General features: G+C 41.3%; 1 protein-coding gene across 1 annotated transcript in view; it reads left to right on the forward strand.

Annotated features, from left to right (window-relative positions):
* Positions 1-16,148, forward strand: part of LOC105734771 (uncharacterized) — an 80,972-nt gene extending 64,824 nt beyond the window's left edge. The window contains exon 3 of the mRNA XM_086917485.1: positions 15,990-16,148. Within this exon, the coding sequence (XP_086773611.1) occupies positions 15,990-15,993 (4 nt within the window). The 3' untranslated portion in view covers positions 15,994-16,148. The remainder of the gene's footprint in view (positions 1-15,989) is intronic.
* Positions 16,149-18,486: the final 2,338 nt, after the last annotated feature.

Here is an 18,486-nt window from a genome sequence, read left to right on the forward strand (position 1 = left end):
GCCCGTCACGCCAACGTATGCGAACGTGCGCGATTCTCGAAATGATGGTCGGGAAAAATTCGTGCTTCGTTCGTAAAAACCGGGGAAAAGAGGTGGAAACGTAGTCTGGAAGGGTCTTGGAAATTGGGCCAATAATTGGTTCTTTGAGACGGGACGACTTGGCCACGCTGAGCCCGAGCGAACGAGCGAGGAATACAAGAGTTATACATACAAGAGAAAAGAAATTGGTCAACTCGAGAAGAGGCGAAAGTGGTTTTCTTTAAGGCTTAATTAAATCGTCGGACGATTGGTTGAGCTTCGTTAGCGCGATTGATCGGCTGTTACGGTTAATTGGGAAATTGGAGGAGTTGTAGGAGGAACAATAGGTAATCGATGAATACGATTAAGCCGAAGGATTTTAGATACTGCTAAAGGTAGAGGCCCAAGAAAGATTTCGAAAAGAGAGAACGTTGAAATTGATTAATCACCCCTCTCCTTGAAACGGCTAATCCATCTCCATCTCCACGACCATAACCATTATCACGAACGAAACCAAACTCCTGACCCCCAATTCCATCGTCACCTTTCCAAAGTTCGCCACACCCATTCGCCCCTCTTCCCCGCTATGGATCGAAGGGTGCGTGGACCTTCTTCTTCTTCGTTCCACGCAAGAGAGAGAGAGAGAGAGAGAGAGAGAAAGAGATCTGGTCGTGCATCGGTTGTGTCGTCTGCCTCATGAAATATCACGGGGTCAGGTCGCAAGTCTTAACAAGGCTCGAGAACGTCCCTTTATTTCGCCAAGAGGGGGCCAATTTTCCCGAGGAGGAGGAGGAGGAGGTCTCGCGCGTGGTCGGTGACACGCGATACGCCGAATAGCTGGGCCGGAAGCGGAGGACCCAACAGGAGGAGGCGAGCACAAAGAGCGCGCCAGTTAGCCCGGAGCCACTTCCGATCCCTAATTGAGAAGCTCGTCCGGATATCTGCTCTCGTGGATCGGTATATATATATATATATATATCTGCGCTCGCCGATCTCTCCTGCATTCTCTCTCTTTCTCTCTGTGTATTGGTAACGAAGGAACGAATCTACGAACGGTTGGGTCGAAGGCATTCGACACCTCGAAACAATCGTCCAGACTCTTTGTCCCCAAGTTTCGACCAACTTCTCGAATCATTGGCTTTTACCTGTTGAGGATTACCCGTTGGATTTAGATATTCCTCCTTTTTCTAATTTACCAACAATCTTCTGAATTGCGAGTAGGTTAATAATAGACGAAAGCTATATTATACAGCTGTTGGATCGACACGATTTGAAGTTTTGGTATAGAAATTTTCGAAGGAAAAGCGAAATGAATGGAGGAAGCAGAAGGGATGTTTGTCCCATCTGAAGACGAGATCTTAAGGGAGTCGAGGATGTCGAGGTGGGTGTTGCTTGGGCCGGAGAAAGGCTCGTGTTGCACTCCCACGATTGCTGCCTCTTATCAAACTGCGATCGCCGCTCCTAGAGGTTGCCTTTTCGAAACTGGAACGAGATGTAACGAGATCGACCTGCCCAACTCACGCTCCGGGTTAGGTGTTGTTGGAACGAATATAATTTCGTCGTTAACGAGTCGAATTACATTTCTTCTAAACTTGATACACGTCCGACGACCATCGATAAGCATGCCTGTAAACAATTAATTAATTCTTGAAAAGGAAAATTAGAAAATTCTTTTTCAATTATCTTTTAAATAACGAGTAAAATCTTCGAAGAGTACAAATTCGTACAAAAGTTTTGAGAGAAAACGAAAAAGAACACGTTAACCGCGCGATATCTATGTTCGATCAAATAAGAAAAAAAAAAAAAAAAAAAAGAATTGATCGATTGGAAGGAGTCGACGAACAACGCACAGTCGGATACGAACGGGACGGAGGAAACAGGTGGAGAATGGTGGAGGACCGTTTTTTCCCCGAGTTTCATCCGGTCGTCGAACGCTTTAAGCGGCGCGATGCCTAATTAAAAAGTTCCGGGACGCAGGGTGGCTGGCGTCAATTATAATTTCCAGCCGGCATTAATTGTTCCGTTTCCGCGGTCGGACAATGCGAATCTCGACAAGGTTGTTAATTTTTCCGCGGACGGCCACGTCGCTTCGTTAATTTCCCGACGTGTCCCTTCTTCCGCGTAAATAACGAAACCGTGAAATACCCGATGATTTCCTATCGATTTTACCGAAATGACACGTATCGCCAGAGAGGAATTTTCATTCCATTCTATTTATATTTTGGCAAACAATTTTTCAAACGAAATGAAGAGGATGGAGATATCGATTAGAAGAAGATTAGAGAGAGATTGTGTTGACTGGTTGTGCAGTGCAGGTGAAATTTATAAATATAAATTTTAATTACACGTGAATTACCTGTTTTCAAAACAATTGAAGATCGCGTTATCGAGGATAAACAAAAGGATATCAAGAATATGAAATAGTGACACTGCTAGCAATGTGTTCGATAATAAAATTAGAAATAAAATTTCAGTGAACTTTGTATTCTATAACGGATAGAAATTTTTACCTGTGTTTCAAATGAAGTTAGCAAATGAAATTAGTTTCGAGAATAGCGAGAAAGTCGATACGAAAGAATCAATGTCAGAGATGAAGGAGATTGAATGATGATGGAACGATAATCATTCTCTGAAGATGATTCTATAATAAAAAAAAAAAAAAAAAAAGAAGAACTGTGCTAATCTCGGGAGCAATTTACGAGAAATTGCGTCCTCGTGATTTCTTCCTCGAAGAAAGCTCGAGCCGAGGGAAAAAAATTGATGGATCGATTAATAAGAGGAGTAACGCCGCTTCGAATCGATCCTCTTAATCGTTTTAAATCTCGCGAATCGTAATCTCGTGAGATCTTAATAAAGGGAGGAGGGGAGAGGGGGGAGGCGTATCGCATTCGCGTAAATTCGATTTCTCGTGTTGCTGAAACGCGGCCGTCACCGTTTATTTTTCGTGAGTGGCGTATAATTTCCAAGGAACCGATACGCGGTGGCACGTATTATTATACGATATCGCGGATAATTGCGTATCCATAATTGAGTACGAGCGAGGGGCGTGTTGATCGAATCGCTAACTCGAGACGAGAGATTTAAGAAGAGGAGAGAGAGAGAGAGAGAGAGGAATGGAAGAATGTTTCGAGAGAGACACTTGAAAGGAAGGAGGGAAAGGAGAAGAGGGAATACAACGTTGGAGAAGGAACGTGAGAAGAAGAGGAGGAGAGAGAAAAAAAGTTTGTATAATTCTCGTGATAAATTAAACGTAATGCAGGAATAAAGTATTGAATGCAAAAATATAACGTAACGTAAAGGCGAAGAAAACGTGAACGAGGAATACTTGAGTTTATGATATTTTTGTTTATTATATTAAATTCAAAACACGTTTAACACGTTCATTCGTGAAACAAAGGAAAATTCCTTTGGATCCAAACAGTCTAAAGTGAAAGTACACAAGTTGAAAGAAAATAACTCGGCCTAAAATAACTGTAACAACGAAGGGGATGGAATAAGAAATATATAGACAGGAGATAAATAAGACGATCGATCGTCCACCCTTGAAAAGCCAAGATTCGAGCTTCGACTTCGAGAATTCTCATTTAAATTACAGCGAAGGAAACACGAAGAAGAAGAAGAAGAAGAAGAAGACAAGATCGGAGGGGAAAAAATGGAGAGATCGAGGATAAACGCGGAGAACAGGCAAAAGAAGCAACAAGCCCCGAGACGCAACGAAAGGAGAGAAAAGGAACCGCGCGTAATTAAATCCTTGAACAGCTGCGTAAGCAATGGTCGGATTCGAGGATTCCAGTGATCGGTTATTTATCGATCGAGCGAGGAACGAGTCGATGATTTAACGCTTTTTCGAGCCGAGGGGATTGGAAAACGCGAAAAATTTCTCGCGATGTATATATATATATATATATATATCTGCGGTGGATTATCGTCGAAACGGAGACATAATCAACGATTCGCCATTAACTATTGAGCCAGGCGACGTTTATTGCCGGCCAGCTGATTTATCGTGGCTGATTCCCGCCGACGTTTCCACTCGACTCGAACCGTGTCCCACGCTTTCCGGACGATTCTACTGAATTCTAGCTTTCGCCCTCTCCTCCCTCCCCCCCCCCTTTCTCGGGATGAGGGGCGAGAGAGCTCGTGGCATCTCGTGTTCGTTCCACGATTAATTGCCAGGGACTCGGTGAAAACTTGATTCTTCCGCTTCTTTTCACGAACGAATTTTTCTGTTCGTTTGAATTATCTTTTTCTTTTTTCTTTCTTTCTTTCTTTCTTTCTTTCTTTTTTTTTTTTCGTATTACATACGCGATAACAACGCGCGATTCAACGACGAATAGTTCAACGAAAGTAAGGAAAATACGCGAACGTGTAACGATTGCGATTGAATTTTCGTTGGAGAAAAATCGATCTCTAGAGTTGGTAAAGGGGAAAATTTAATCGTTATTTATTCTCCTTTTCTCCTCCTCCATCGATAAAAACGAATTTAAACTTGTAAAATTAACCGATCTGCTTCGTTTCGTACAAAACCATTAATCATTTCTCGTACAACATTTTTTCCCTCCATTCGGCGAATCTCGATCGCTCGATCCACGATTAATCTCTCGTCATTATTAATCTCATTAGTAGATTCTCAAACTTTCCTCCTTTTCTCCACCCCCAACTTGCCGTTATTAATTAACCACAGATTCCAACCAGAACTCGCTTTACCGATCAATCTCCCCCATAATACTCCAATACTCCCTCACGCATCTTAATTAATCCCCTCCCCCCCCCCCAAAAAACTCTTTCTTTCTCCCCGGTTTATTTTATCCCTCGAAACCAACCGAAAACAAAAAAAAAAAAAGAAAAAAAAGAAAGGAAAAAAATTCTCGAATAGTCCAATCTCCGTGGCGACCATTTAATCAAGAATCCCCGATTCTACCTCTACGTTCCAAAATCAACGAAATTTTCTCCTCCCGTTCGATTCTCTACGACCTCACGATCCTCCCATTTTGGCCGATCGAAAACTCGAGAGGCTCGGCCGCGTCTTAACGCGTCGCAAAGTCGATTCGTCTCGGGCAGAACGACGACGTCGGTTCAAGGAAGTTGGTGTTAAGCCGCCATGTCGAATCGGCACCGCCGAATTTACGATCGACGAGTTCTCTACGCGCGAAGCAACCCCCGCGTCGTCCATTAATCCTCGCGAAAGAATCCATCCGTGTTGGAACGAAAATTGTTTCGAGCGAGCACCGCGCGGTTGAAGGGCAAGGGACAGTTAACGCGTCGCGTGCTGCCTCGTGCGCTGACATTGCGCGACTTTTCGGCCCATTGTTCCAGTCCTGCGCCCTTAACGAATCGCTCCATCGATCTTTGTTTCCACAAACTAGCGAGTGGCCGTTACGCCTTGGCTGAAAAGATTCGGATGTTGTGTCGGGAGGGGAAGGAGGATTGCTCGAATATCGAAGAACACGATTTGGATTAAAGTTTTTCGAGAAAGAATTTTTTTTTAAACGGGTGATAAATAATTTTGAAGATTTTGAAAGTTGAAAATCTTGGTAATGGACGACCTTCGAGGATAAACGTTTCGTAAAAACTATAAAACGGTTTAAATCTAGTTAGTTCCTAGAAATTTAACAAACCAGTTCTTCCAATAAATCAGTTAAGTTTTTTCCTCTTTATAGAACCTTGTCCGTGCCTTCTATCATCTTCTTTTTTTATAAGTTTCTATATTTCTCAACCCCTAAAATAAAAATCCCAATTCCACGACGAAAAAGCAAGACTTTCGATTATCCAGGGTGAATATCGTTCCACTTCGTTACAATTTCTACGGGAAAGAATGAAACGTAAGACGAGGGGAGAAAAAGAAGGGAGAGAATGGAGACGAGTAGACGCGAAAAGCACGAAACTCGCATTTCCCTAAGTATAACGTATGCTCTTAATCCCGGAATTTATACGAGCGGAATTAACGCGCTCGGCCTGCCTTCGTCTCGATTGCACGGGTGAGCTGGACTGAGACCTCGACTCGAGCACTATCGCGTTTCCATGGGTGTGCATCGATAACTCAACCTTCCTAATCAACGAAACGATCTTTTGAGATGTATCGTTCGAATTATGAATTATATTGAAAAATCGGAAAAGAAGAATGATAATTCGTATGAAGACGTTTTGAAAGAGAGAAATCCTAAGAAAGATGTAAGACGTATGATTTATCGAAATTTTTTCAAACCACATTTGATGAACGATAGATCAAAATATCTTTCAAAAGATCCACATCTAAAATCATTCCAATCTCAAACCTAACTCTCTCTCTCTCTCTCTAATCCTCGAGAGAGTTCTTTATCGCCAAACGATCACAGGTAACGAAATCACTTCGAACGCGTTTCTCTCGCCACGTATCCACCCTTCCATCCCAAGCTCGACACACCCTTCAACCACTCGCACCAACCCCAATCCGCACGAAACGGAACGAATCCGGGGATTCCTTCATCCACAAACGTTCGAACAAAACGGTCACTCGAAACGAACGTTTCTAACGTTTCGAGGAGATCGTCATTGTTTCCATTCCTCTCCTTCCCTTTCTCTCTCTCTCTCTCTATCTGGATTGCGCGCAATCACGGGTAAATCGCGCGAAACTGCGAGGATTCCTGTGAGGGGAGGGGGTGGCTGGCGTCTGTCGCCAAAGGTCCCTCACGCAACCCCTTCGCGCGAAAAGGGTCTGCAGCCGGATATACGCGCTGCAAGACGATTCTCGCTTGGCCGGGTGCGCTCATGCGTTTTCCGCCGAGTGCACGGAGGGATGATGATGAGGAGAGGAGGCGACGACATACGCACGAGAATTCAGGAGTGGAACGTCTGAGAGGACGGGAGTCACCTTTCGGCTTAAAGGGAGAGGAGAGTTTGAGAATGTTTGAATGGAAGGGTGATTGTCGGATGGATGGATTTTAATTTGAGGGAGAATGTGTGTTGTTTCGAAGGGGGGAATAATTTGGCCGGTTGATGAAAGGGAATCGTCAAAGTGTTTGATGGCGTTTGAGAGAAAAATAATTTTTTGGTAAACGGATAAGTTTACCGAGTTTCGTTTTCCTCCTCTTGCTTTGTTCCGAAATACTTCTTTCAAGCGTTGTACATCGATACTACTCTTTCGAAAGCTTGGTGCGTTTTATTTCTCTATTTATATAATTGTCCGTATTACTTTTACTCATCCTTTGATTTCTCGTGTTGGCATTAAAATATATAAGTACATCGATGTTTCTTCGATCGAATCGGGGAAAATGAAATTCCGAAGGACCCGTACACGTTCGGTGTTATAAAGAGTTACGATTACGGGATTGCTGGTAACGCGAATTAAAAGGAAATTTCCTCGAGCGAAAATCACAGGCCGGGTATTGTTCGTCCGGGTGGAAAGCCGGGTGAAAACGCGAAATAACACGGTCGTGCCAGGTTAATAGGCTGTTCCACGTCTGCACGGTACAACGGTGGATTGTCGTTGGCGCACGCGGCCATTTCACCACGAATCAAATTAGATCGCGTTCCTCGAACGTGGCCGGTAAATCGTCCGCTCTATCGACACTTGAATGACTTCTTTCCCGGCGTTCCATTCGAACGCCTGTCACGTCGCCGTTCGACGCGATCGCCTTTTAAAATGTCCGAGACAATCGAGGATTTTTCCGTTCCGCGCTCCCCTCCTCCACTCGCGCACCTCCTACCGGGCTGTGAACAGTTATTAACCCTCTACGTTGATTGCCTCCGTGTTACGAGAGTGGATTTTGTTTCGCGTTGCATTATTGCGCTCCTTCGTTTTCTACTTTTCTCGCTCGCCTCGCTCCAATATTCGAGGGGCGAGATGGGGGGGAGGGGGGGAGGGAGAGGAGAGAGAGAGAGAGAGAGAGAGAGAGAGAGGGAGAGAGGAATTTGAAGTAATCCTTTGTGGAGTGGAAACGGTCGTTCTTCCATGGAACAATTTTTTACTTTTCGGGGAAATTAACTCGTTTTGGCCCGAGAAATTTCGCTTCTGCCCGTTTCGGTATGGATATATTTCAATTTTTCAGTCGAGAAAAGATATCATCTTAAATTTCGGATGAAGAAAGGAAGGAGGAGATAGAGAATGGAATTAACAATCTGGATTTGATTTGGATTCTTGAGAAATTAAGTTTAACTTAAAAAAATTTTATTTTTCTAAATCGATACGGATACGTTTCAATTTTCATCGTGGAAGAATTTTAAATTTCGAGGAGTTGAATTTCGGATGAAGAAAGACATAAATTCTTGTTACTTGGATTCTATTTTATTTTTGAGAAATGTACATCTCGAGAAATTTAGCTTCTGCATATTTTGATATATATTTCAATTTTTGTCGAGGAAGAATTTTAAATTTCGAGGAGTGAACTTTGGACGAAAGAAGAAGAAAAAAAAAAAAAAAAAAGAAAAATGGGGATGAAACGAGTGTCTTTGGAAAGTCTCGAAAGATAGCGAATGTGGTCGTATATTTTTAGATATTTTGATCGTTAGATATTTTATTTTTCATCGAGGAAATCTCCTTAATTTTTATTGTCGTCGTAAAAGATTGACGGCAAAGAATGGAGGATGTTGAGAATAGAGGAAGATATACACACTATACACACACACGGAGGATAGTTGGATATTGTTGGTCATAAATGAAATAGCGCAACTATAAAAGTATCGTATTATACATTATATTTATCGCCACAATTATACGTATTATGGCAGAGGTAGTATCGAAGGAATTCGCTTGCATCTAGAACGTCTGAGTGTCATTGCAATCTTTGACTGCAATCTAGTTCTTGAACTATTTATTACCATTCTAATCCACGTGTCTTCTGAGCATTGAATGTTGCCAAAGGGTGGAATGCGAGTAATGTAGCAACCTCTCGAGAATATCGATCGCGAATAACGCGTCGCGATTATTGTTATTAAAAATATCGAGCACACATTTTTCCACTCTCTCGAGCGTTTCAACTTTCAAATCGAATTATTAATATAACATCTCGATCTATATATGGCGCACCAATCTTTGAGAATTTAGAAATATATCACGGATAATCATTCGACGATTAACATGACAATTCCATCCATCTCTATAAACTTCTCCATAGAACGGAAGAAAAAAATTCCATTACTGTTCCCCATTCGTCTCCCCCCCTGCCCTCCTCTTCCCCAATTTAAATCAAAACTCGTCTCGTCGATCTCTCGCCTCGTATCACGAAATCAATCTCGCCTATGCAGAAACCTCGTGGGCGCTCGTGTTCATCATTGCGCAATCGGCGACAGCCCCTTTTAAGCGTAACAGGTACCTCGAGCGTAAATTGGTGGCGGGCGGGGCGTGATACGTGGAGCGATTTGTTGAGGGACACGAGGCCCCCGGATCGAAGATGAAAATCGTCCGCTCGGACGCGGCTTAAGTGATATCGTGGCTGTCGATCGCGGGAGGCGGCGGTGAACCGTGATCGAGTAGGTGTTAGATCGTATCTGCCTTGTTGCTCGTGTCCTATGAATAATGGAGGTAATAAACCGCGGTCAAAGGGATTTTTGACTCGGCTCGATTCTCTCGAACGCGAACGTCAGGAAATTTTATTCCAATTTTATTTTTCTCTTTTTCGCTCTCTCTCTCTCTCTCTCTCTCTCAGTCTTCTTTTTCTCAACGTTCCCCCTTTGAGAAATCAGAGTTGGCGAATGGTAGCCGATCGGAAACACGGTTGCGTAAATTGCAGTCTCGTTGCTGCGCCCTCGGTGGTAAATTAATGGAGGCGAAGGGTGTCAGTTGGAAATGGAATTATTAAAATTCCTTTTCGAACGAGTGCGAGTTGGAAGCGGATTTATGACAACGGTTTATTGTGCGTAGTTTATAAGTGGACAGTTTCACAGGCTTCTGATCTCCATTAGATTTATTCTCCGTATGGACACTTTTTTGCTCTTTTGAATGCTTATTGAAATGTCGTTTTGTTCCCTCGTTTCTTTTTTTTTTTTTTTTTTCTTTCTATATGTCTGAGGCCGTAGTAGAAATTTGATGGACATGAAATTATAGAATTTTCTAAACCGTCTCTAGAAACTATTGATTTTATTATAGCTATCAAGTCGAGAAATTATTTATTATCCTCATACGTCATCTATCGAGATGGATCTCATATGATCTCATTGTAAGGATTAATAGCAGTATATTTAAAAATTATATTTCCAATTATATTCTTTCCCCCCCCCCCCTTCCTTTCTTATTGCTTGTAAATATATTTATTCATCAAATACAGTATGAAATCCGTTCAAATACAATCCGTACAAATCAAATACAGTAGTTTCACCGTTTTAAATCAATATATAATATAATTAATATCAATTAACATTGATGTTGACAAAATGATGGATAAAATTCATAGGAACAAGGTATTGATCCGAATGAAATATTCAAAGAGACTTGTTGTAGTTGCCGCGAAACTCGATGTGATTATTACAATGGTTATAGTCCCACTTTTTATTTCGTATCCACGAGAGGCGATGGCGAAACGAAACATCATGTGCAATCGAACGCAGCTTCATCCGAGTCGAAATTAAATTCCTGGTATCGCAACCGTATCGCTATATAGATTGCGTGGAATTCCTCTCAAAGGTCAGGCTTCGACTAATCAGACCAGGCAGTGAGATCCTTTCACGGTTGTTCTCCTTTTTTTTTTTTTTTTTTTTTTTTTTGTTTGAAAAATCCAGCCGAGAATCATTTTTTTCTTTTTCTTTTTCACTCGCAATTCTTCCACGTTATCGCGATATACATCCTGGCCTTTTCTCGGCCGGATACGCGACAAATTGAAAGTGAACAATGAAAGAGCAGAAATTTCAGATTCAGATTGTGATGCAATCTCTTTCGTAATAAGAGGATTGTGCAATTCTTTCGGCTCGAAGGAATTTTAATTGTCTGTCCCTCTTTGTTACGAGTTACGATCGTTATCGTGTGTTTGATATTTTAAGTGTCAATCGATAATTCAATTCCATAAATTATTGTTTTCTCAACAGAGGAGAAAAAATTTCGTTCTTCTTATGAGCTTATGAGCATTTTGATTAACGAACAGTTAGTTAGAATCAAAAGTTAGAAAAGAACAATCGAAATCTCGTCGAACGTTCGATTTTCTTCAACTGCGTAAACTCGAACGCCGAACCAATTAATATTCAATTCGACTATCCCATACCAAACTTGGCAACAAACAACCAACCCTCATCTATTCGAAACACTGACCAACCAAGTGTACACTAAACTGGAAATCGTGCACACAACGTACGTACATACGAGGTGAATTGAGCTTAGAACTGATCTCAACTTGTATGGAAAATTCTTTTCTAATTCCTAAGCACACGACGCGTAATTTAAAAAAGAATTCACAATTTTATATATCAACACTCGAAAGAAGCACGCTTTCAACGATAAACCATAACCGTAAATTGAAGGATTTCGAAATTTCGAAAAAATTTATCCGAACAAACAAAGTTCAGCATTCAAGTTTCCGTATAATCGAACGAAACGTTCGAAAGATTATTGAAAGTCTCCTTATCATGAAGAATCGTTAACGCTCGTTAACGTAAAAAAAATCGTTGAACAATCGCTGAGCTGATAATCGCAGAGCGGAAACGATCGGGTTGCGTTTCAAGAATGATCTACGATTGGAGGAGGTGGATGGTTCGGGCTACGAGAGTGGAAAAATGATCTCTCGTGACGCGGATATCGCGAAGGAAACGTCACGGGATCGAATGTATCACGAGGTATAATACGAGGCGATAAGCGTGCATCGTGGGGCAATGAAAAATTATGCGGTCACGTGACCGACGAAATATTTAACTTTCTCGGGAATCTGCGGTCGCGTGGGTGGTTCGTGGCTCGATTTACGAGCGACGAAGCTAATTAAACGAGCAAAAAGCCATCTAGAAAAACCGTTCCGTTGAATGGTAAACAGATTTCCACCGACTGTCTTTCTTTGATCGTCGTTTTGCCGAGGAGGAACTCCCTTTTGTCGCGTGTTTTGCCCGGTGAAATTCACTTTTAAAAGAAGAACGATCCTTTTTTTTTTTTTTTTATTTCCCAGCTTTGATTTCTGGAACGACGAGAAAGTTTCGTTTGTCATCTAGTCTGTCATCGATGCCGAATTAATTCGTATGCTCGTAAGTTGTAGATATATATTTTCGTGAATCATTTAATGTTTGCTTAATGATAATATTCTTTCGTAATTTTATTAAATATAACAGGTTAAGTGTAATTTGGCACTGTTATCCTAGAAATATACATTAATGAAAAAAAGTTCTTGCGTTTATTTGAATGAATAACGTATTAACACTATTAATTTCAATTTAATTGTAATAATTAAAAAAACAATTTGAACGAATTAATTACTATTTCAAGTTCAATCTACGTTTTTCCTCGCATAAAAGATCCATGGAACGAGAATTTTAACCTGTCAATTCCATTCGAAAAACTATTCCAAACACGAAAAGAAACGATGCTAAATACGGTTAAGAACGAAACGTGGCAACGAAACACAATTTCAATAACAAATACTTAAACCAAGTAAAAAGTAAGAAAGTCTTGGAATCATCATCCTAGAGACCTAACCTCAAACCTGCCGAGAAGAGGATTAGTCGGAGCGCAGAAATTTCTATTTCCAATCATCCGTTAACCGCGACACCGGCAACGAAGGCAATGTTAGATTCGGCTGAAAACCGATTATAATAAAAAAATCTGTGGAAATCTCTGAAATCGAAAGGAGGATGGCCGGGTATTAGGCGGTTTCCAATCACGCGCATTTACATTTTTAATTTCCGCCCGCTCGATCGCCCTTCTTCCACTTTAATTAACTCGGCTTCTCTCGCTTCTTACAACCACCGATTCTCGCCTGCCCCGTGTTTCACCCCCCGCCCTGGTATCGACTTCCTTCCAAGCTATCGACAATTTTTCAATTATCCGACCGTGAGCGAAGTAAATTAATTGTTGCGCCGACTCGCTCGCTTTCCTCTCCCTTTCTCTTTTCTCCTCCTTTCTTCTTTTCTCCTCCTCCTCCTCCTCCTCCCCCCCCTCATCCTCTTCACGTCCCTTGCCTCGCGAGGAAGAAGATGGCGAAGATGGCCCACGAGAGGAGGAACGAGAAGTCTGTCAGAAGGTTCGCCTCGAGTTTTCGTTCCGAGGATTCGTTGAAACGGGAGAGACGAGAAAAAAGAAAAATCCAGGGGTGAATTTAGATTCGAGGATTTAGGAAAGCTTCGAAACTTCGATAAAATCGGTTGCTTGCATTCTGCTGAATTTTTGATAAATTAGATAAAACGAAGGGGAGTTTGGTTGGTGGAAAAGTTAATCGCGATCGATCGGTTTTCTTGTTAAATCGAAAGCGTGTATGCATCCGCAGGGGGATAGGTGGTGGTGAATATTGGTCGGTGATAGTGAAATATGCTGGATAATGCGGTTAACTTATGTATAGGTAAAGAGTCGCTAGGATAAACGCGATGCGTGTTTGGAATGTAAATATATATATATATATATATTCTGTTTGTAAATGAACCAAGTCACGATGTTTGCGAGGTGTAAATTTGTTGGAGATTTTAGATTTTGTATGGAATCAAATTTTTAAATTTTCTTCTGAGTCTTCCATTCGATCTATCGAGATACAGAGATACTTCGTTTCGATTGCGATCAAAGAGTTAGGGAATATCATATTTGTATCGAATTTTAAAGGCTTTTTGAGGCTTGGAAAATTTAAGGATTTAGAAAATTGCTTTTAATTCGCATACCGATCGATTAAATTAACCTGAAACGCGATTAACGGGACACAAATTTTTAATTCGAAATGATGAAAGACGTAGACTTTTGTCGTTAACTCTAATGTAAAAAGAGACTCGTGGCGGCGATCGTTCGCGTTTTATTTCGTGCGTGAAACGAGCGAAGCATTTAACGAGGCCATTTTCCGGGCAAAAATGAAACAAGTCGCGTTAGGAATAGCAATAATAATAACAATATCCTGTTTATTACTGCAAGTTGACGGCAAGTGAAGGCGTGGTAGCACGCGTGTTTCACAAAGAGAAAGTAAAGGAAAAGCGAGCGGTGGACGAGGAGTTCGGCATAAAATGCCGTTGTAAAATTTAACCCCGAAGGAAAAGTGTAACGGCGCGAGAAACGAATCGGATAGAATTCGATAAGAAAGGAATAATACGAAGTATTTAGGTATTGCACGATCTGGTGTTGTAATACCCTTTTTAACGTATGGTTGTTTAAATTGTAAAATTATATCGTTGTATATATATATACCTCTTTACAACATATACAAGCTCGTTGAATATCAAGAGCTTTAATCGTTGTTTTAACGTATTAAAAAACGAAGAATTAATAAAATTGCCGGAATTTCGACGAGCCAACGAGAACACGTGCAGAGTTTAGAAATTTAGTTCGAAAAGTTGAAAAATATTTTCATCTCCCCGACGCTCAATTTCGACGAAGATTTCCTCCCCCCCCCACGAAAAATTGATAGAGTGTCGTTCGTAGAGGGTCTACAGGAATTCCATATATATTTTCCCCTCTACGAACGAGAAACGTTCGTTAATGGCACCAGGTGGGGCCGTTCGATGGAATATAAATAAATACGAGACCGATCGATCAAAAGTATGGAGTATAGGCGCGGACCGCGAAGCGACACGCATCGTTGATCGCGATGGGGGGGAGGGGATCGATGTTTCCTACGGTTCTTTGGACGGGGGGGGAGGGGGCTTGGTCGATTCGTCAACGCTTTGTCGACCAGTTGCGCCTGATTGCGCGCACAACTCAAACCAATTCGATGGAATTTCGTCGTCGATTCGGATTCGCTTTCGTTCCTCTTCCTTTTAAACGAGCGATATGTTAGGGGAAGGAAGGAAAGAAGGATGGAGTCAAGATAATATCGAACTTTATTTTATTAAATTATTATATTAATAGCGCGTAACGAAGTGTTTATAATAAAAGGAACATTCTTTGTCAATTTATTCCAGAAAAATTTTAGATTGGTTTTTACTATTTGGTTGTACTATTTCATAATTTCATAATATAAAGAAGAATGAAAATGTTAACTTAACAAAATATCGATTCTTACGTAAGTATCTCTCCGTCAGAATCGGATCGAACGATCTAATTTCAAAATTTCAGAGCGTTTAAAAATCGATATCTCTTGGACAAGATAAAAAATGACAAAAGTTCGAATAAATTATTCCAGAAAAGAATACGGTTAAAATTTCTTATCGTATCGCTTCGTTCGACGAATTCACGGGGAAAAAAATCCCCAAGTCACGTTCTTTCACTTGTCGTAACTCGTAAGAAGAATATATACCTGAAATTTTTCAATGATTAATGTCGCGTTTCGACCACTGTTTAAGTCGATTAATGCCAGCCCAAGGGCCCGGGATCATTTTTCTTCCATTGAGCGATGCCCGGTCAGGGCGTCTGGAAACGTTCCAGACGCGACGATGTAACGCGATACAGGCGCACCCCCCCTCCTCCTCCTCCCCTCCCTCCTGTCAATCTTCACAATGCTCCAGGATTTTCTTGCTCGTCGTTAAACCACTCGGTGTTTGCTCGTGCATCGATTGAAAATCCACCTCACGTGGAGCGTCGTCCTCCACGTTTCTTTGTACGTATCCGCGCCTTCCAGGTGGGTTTCCGCTCGTAAAGAGGCGGAGAGAAAGCCCTCCGACGATTCGATTTGTCCGTGTAACGTGTAACGTGTCTCACGACTTATGATTCCTCCTTTCCTAATACGGGTTAGCCTCGTCGTACGCCTTTGTCTCTTCTTCGCATAATTTGTGTTTCGCGATAAATCGTTCGTGTTTCATTTACTTCGCGAATATTTCATCGGATCACAAGATCGTTGTGTGTTTCGATTCTGTCTTCTGTTCACTGTTTTTTTCAATTGAGAAATATAACACGTGCACTTGTTTAATCATTTTATTTTTATTTTTATCAACAAATCTCTTCTTTTTTTCTGTTTCAGGTAAGTGTACCATATCTTGCATCAACCTCGCCTCATCTCAACTTTGGTATATTTTAATTCTATCGCAATTATCTGTATCCATTTAGAAGAAACCTGGTGAAAAAAAGGTAAAGGATTCACATGCTAAAGTGTACAACAAATTTCCATTCAAATCGTTTCTCATAGGACCGAGAAACCCCTCTGAAACCAGCCAATCAAGATTCCATTTAACAACACTTTTCCACCTTATCCTTATTCCACTCGATCACTCCGTCTAATCGACTAGGAAGGGGGCCAAAAAAAAAAGAAGGAAGGACCCCAACGATATTTTTTTTTTCGTACACCACCCGCGACTCTATTCTCGTCCGCTCTATTCCAACCAAGATGGTGGGCCGAAAAAGTCGCGGAGCGTAAATACGAACGATTAGCGTGTCATCCATCATCCCTGGTGACGTTCGGTTCGAAACCAAAATTCGTTTGAACAACGTGTCGCGTTTTCCTTCTCCCCCCCCACCTCCTCCCCCTTGGAGCAGATGAACTTGGAGCAGACGTCCCCTTCCGGGGACGAGCTTTTTATCGCTAATCGGATTTTCTGAATTCCTCGTCACGGATAAATAGATTCTTCTTCCACCGTCGTGGAGGAAACGATCGATTCGAGACGATGTCGTCGTCGCTCAGCCAAGATCAACGTTTGCAATAAGATCGGATCGATGATGAGGTTATTAGGGAGGGGGGGAAACAGGGTGTAATGTCGGACGTGTCTTTTGAGGGCTCTCGTTATAGACGGTAAAGTGGCTCTGTTTGCCGAAGATTGTTTCCGCCAGTTAAAATCTCGTTAAAAGATGGATAGACGAGATTTCGTCGTTCCGATTGGGCGCCGCAATCTCCGATTTTACTATTTTTCCGTATCTCTGGGATTAACGAGCCTCGTATTTCGACACTTCTTTTATTCGAGGAGAAGAAATTTGTCTTGTGGAATCTCGTTGGTTGGTTCGGAATTAAGGAAGTTGAAGGGAGAAGTTGGTAGGAAATTTTTTTCTTTTTTTAATAATCCAGTAAGAAAATTAAGTTTCCATCCCAAGCTGGAAAATATTAAATTTGAATGATATTAATTTTGGGCTTGAACACTCATTCGTTGTATTTTGTATATTAAAATGAATTAAAGAGAGAATTAACGTGGAATTAATTACAAAGTAATTTTCACGAGGTTAACATCAATTAATAACGGGGAGAAGGGGGGAGATTATTCGTTATTATGCATGGCACATGACACGCATTTTCATTAACGCAGCTTTTTATTTTAAAAATTTGAATTCTTGGAAAAAAATTTTTTTTTTTTCACTTTATCACAACGCGCGTTTCCTTCCAATCCTTCCAAAAAATTAATATAATTGAAAAGATGATAGAATGTTTAAGTTTTGTTTAATTTTATATATCCGTTACCCGATGAAAGGTAAAAAAAAAAAAAAAAAAAAAAAAAAAAAAGAAAAGATCAATCTTTTTCGTAGGATGAGAATGGTACGAGAAACGCTAGGTCCAAAGGAATTATGGTCGCTCAGGAAATTTCTGTCCCACGTTCAACTTTTGCGCTTCTCTGTCACCGGCGGTAATGAAATTTTCGTATTCTTCATTCCGCAAGTATAAGAAACTTTCCCTGGTTCTTCTTTCGCGGATCCAAAGGGGGAAAAGTTCGGGGTTTCTGTGTTCCGGGTGCAAAAGTTCCGTATCCTTCTCTCACTGGTACGTAACGATCGTGTGTACACTCTTTCGTGTGTACCTTCTGGTGAAATATCGCGGGATACTTTACAAGGAAAGAAGAAATTTAGACACCGAGTATCTGCTATTCCTTAAACTCGTTTCGAATTTTCTTTCTTCAATCGTTATACAATTATATCGCCACTCTCCCCATCTAACTTTGTTCACCCTTTGTTCATTATTTTCGTAAAATTTTTAAGCATTTATTTATTCTAAATCGGAAAAAATTGATCGATCGTTCTGGCAAACAGATTAATTAAATTTCTTCTCTTTCCGATCAATATTCTTCTCGTTCAAATTCCTTTACATTTCCACGACATTTCTGAAACTTTTAAAATTTCTATCTCATCTCCTAGCTTAAAAGAAACAAAAAAAAAAAAAAAAGAGAGAAAGAAACGAACCGAATCCACCTGCCTTATAGAAAAACCTTACGGAATGATCTCTCGGGGAAAAAGACTGACGTAGTAGTAGAGAATTGCGAGCAACGCAGTCGCAAGATGGTCGAGTGGCCGCGTTCGCAATAACGCTGACCAAACGGACTTGTTTCGAGCTGGCCGGTGCTTAACGACGGTTCGTTAAGTCCCGGCCATCAACATAAAATTCCATACAATTCCATTGCCGCCGAGGCAAGACTCTAATTCCATAGAGAATCACGAGTTTCCTTGCCGGGTGAACGAATAACGAAACAATTCGTAGGAGGAAGGCCGAGTTTGCCAGATTATTGACCATTTTCTCGAGTTGGACGATCAATTGCGTCGCGGTC

This window comes from Apis florea, unplaced genomic scaffold (assembly GCF_048593485.1).
Source record: "Apis florea isolate Af1SG1 unplaced genomic scaffold, ASM4859348v1 contig_2201_pilon, whole genome shotgun sequence".
NCBI classification, from domain to species: Eukaryota; Metazoa; Arthropoda; class Insecta; order Hymenoptera; family Apidae; genus Apis; species Apis florea.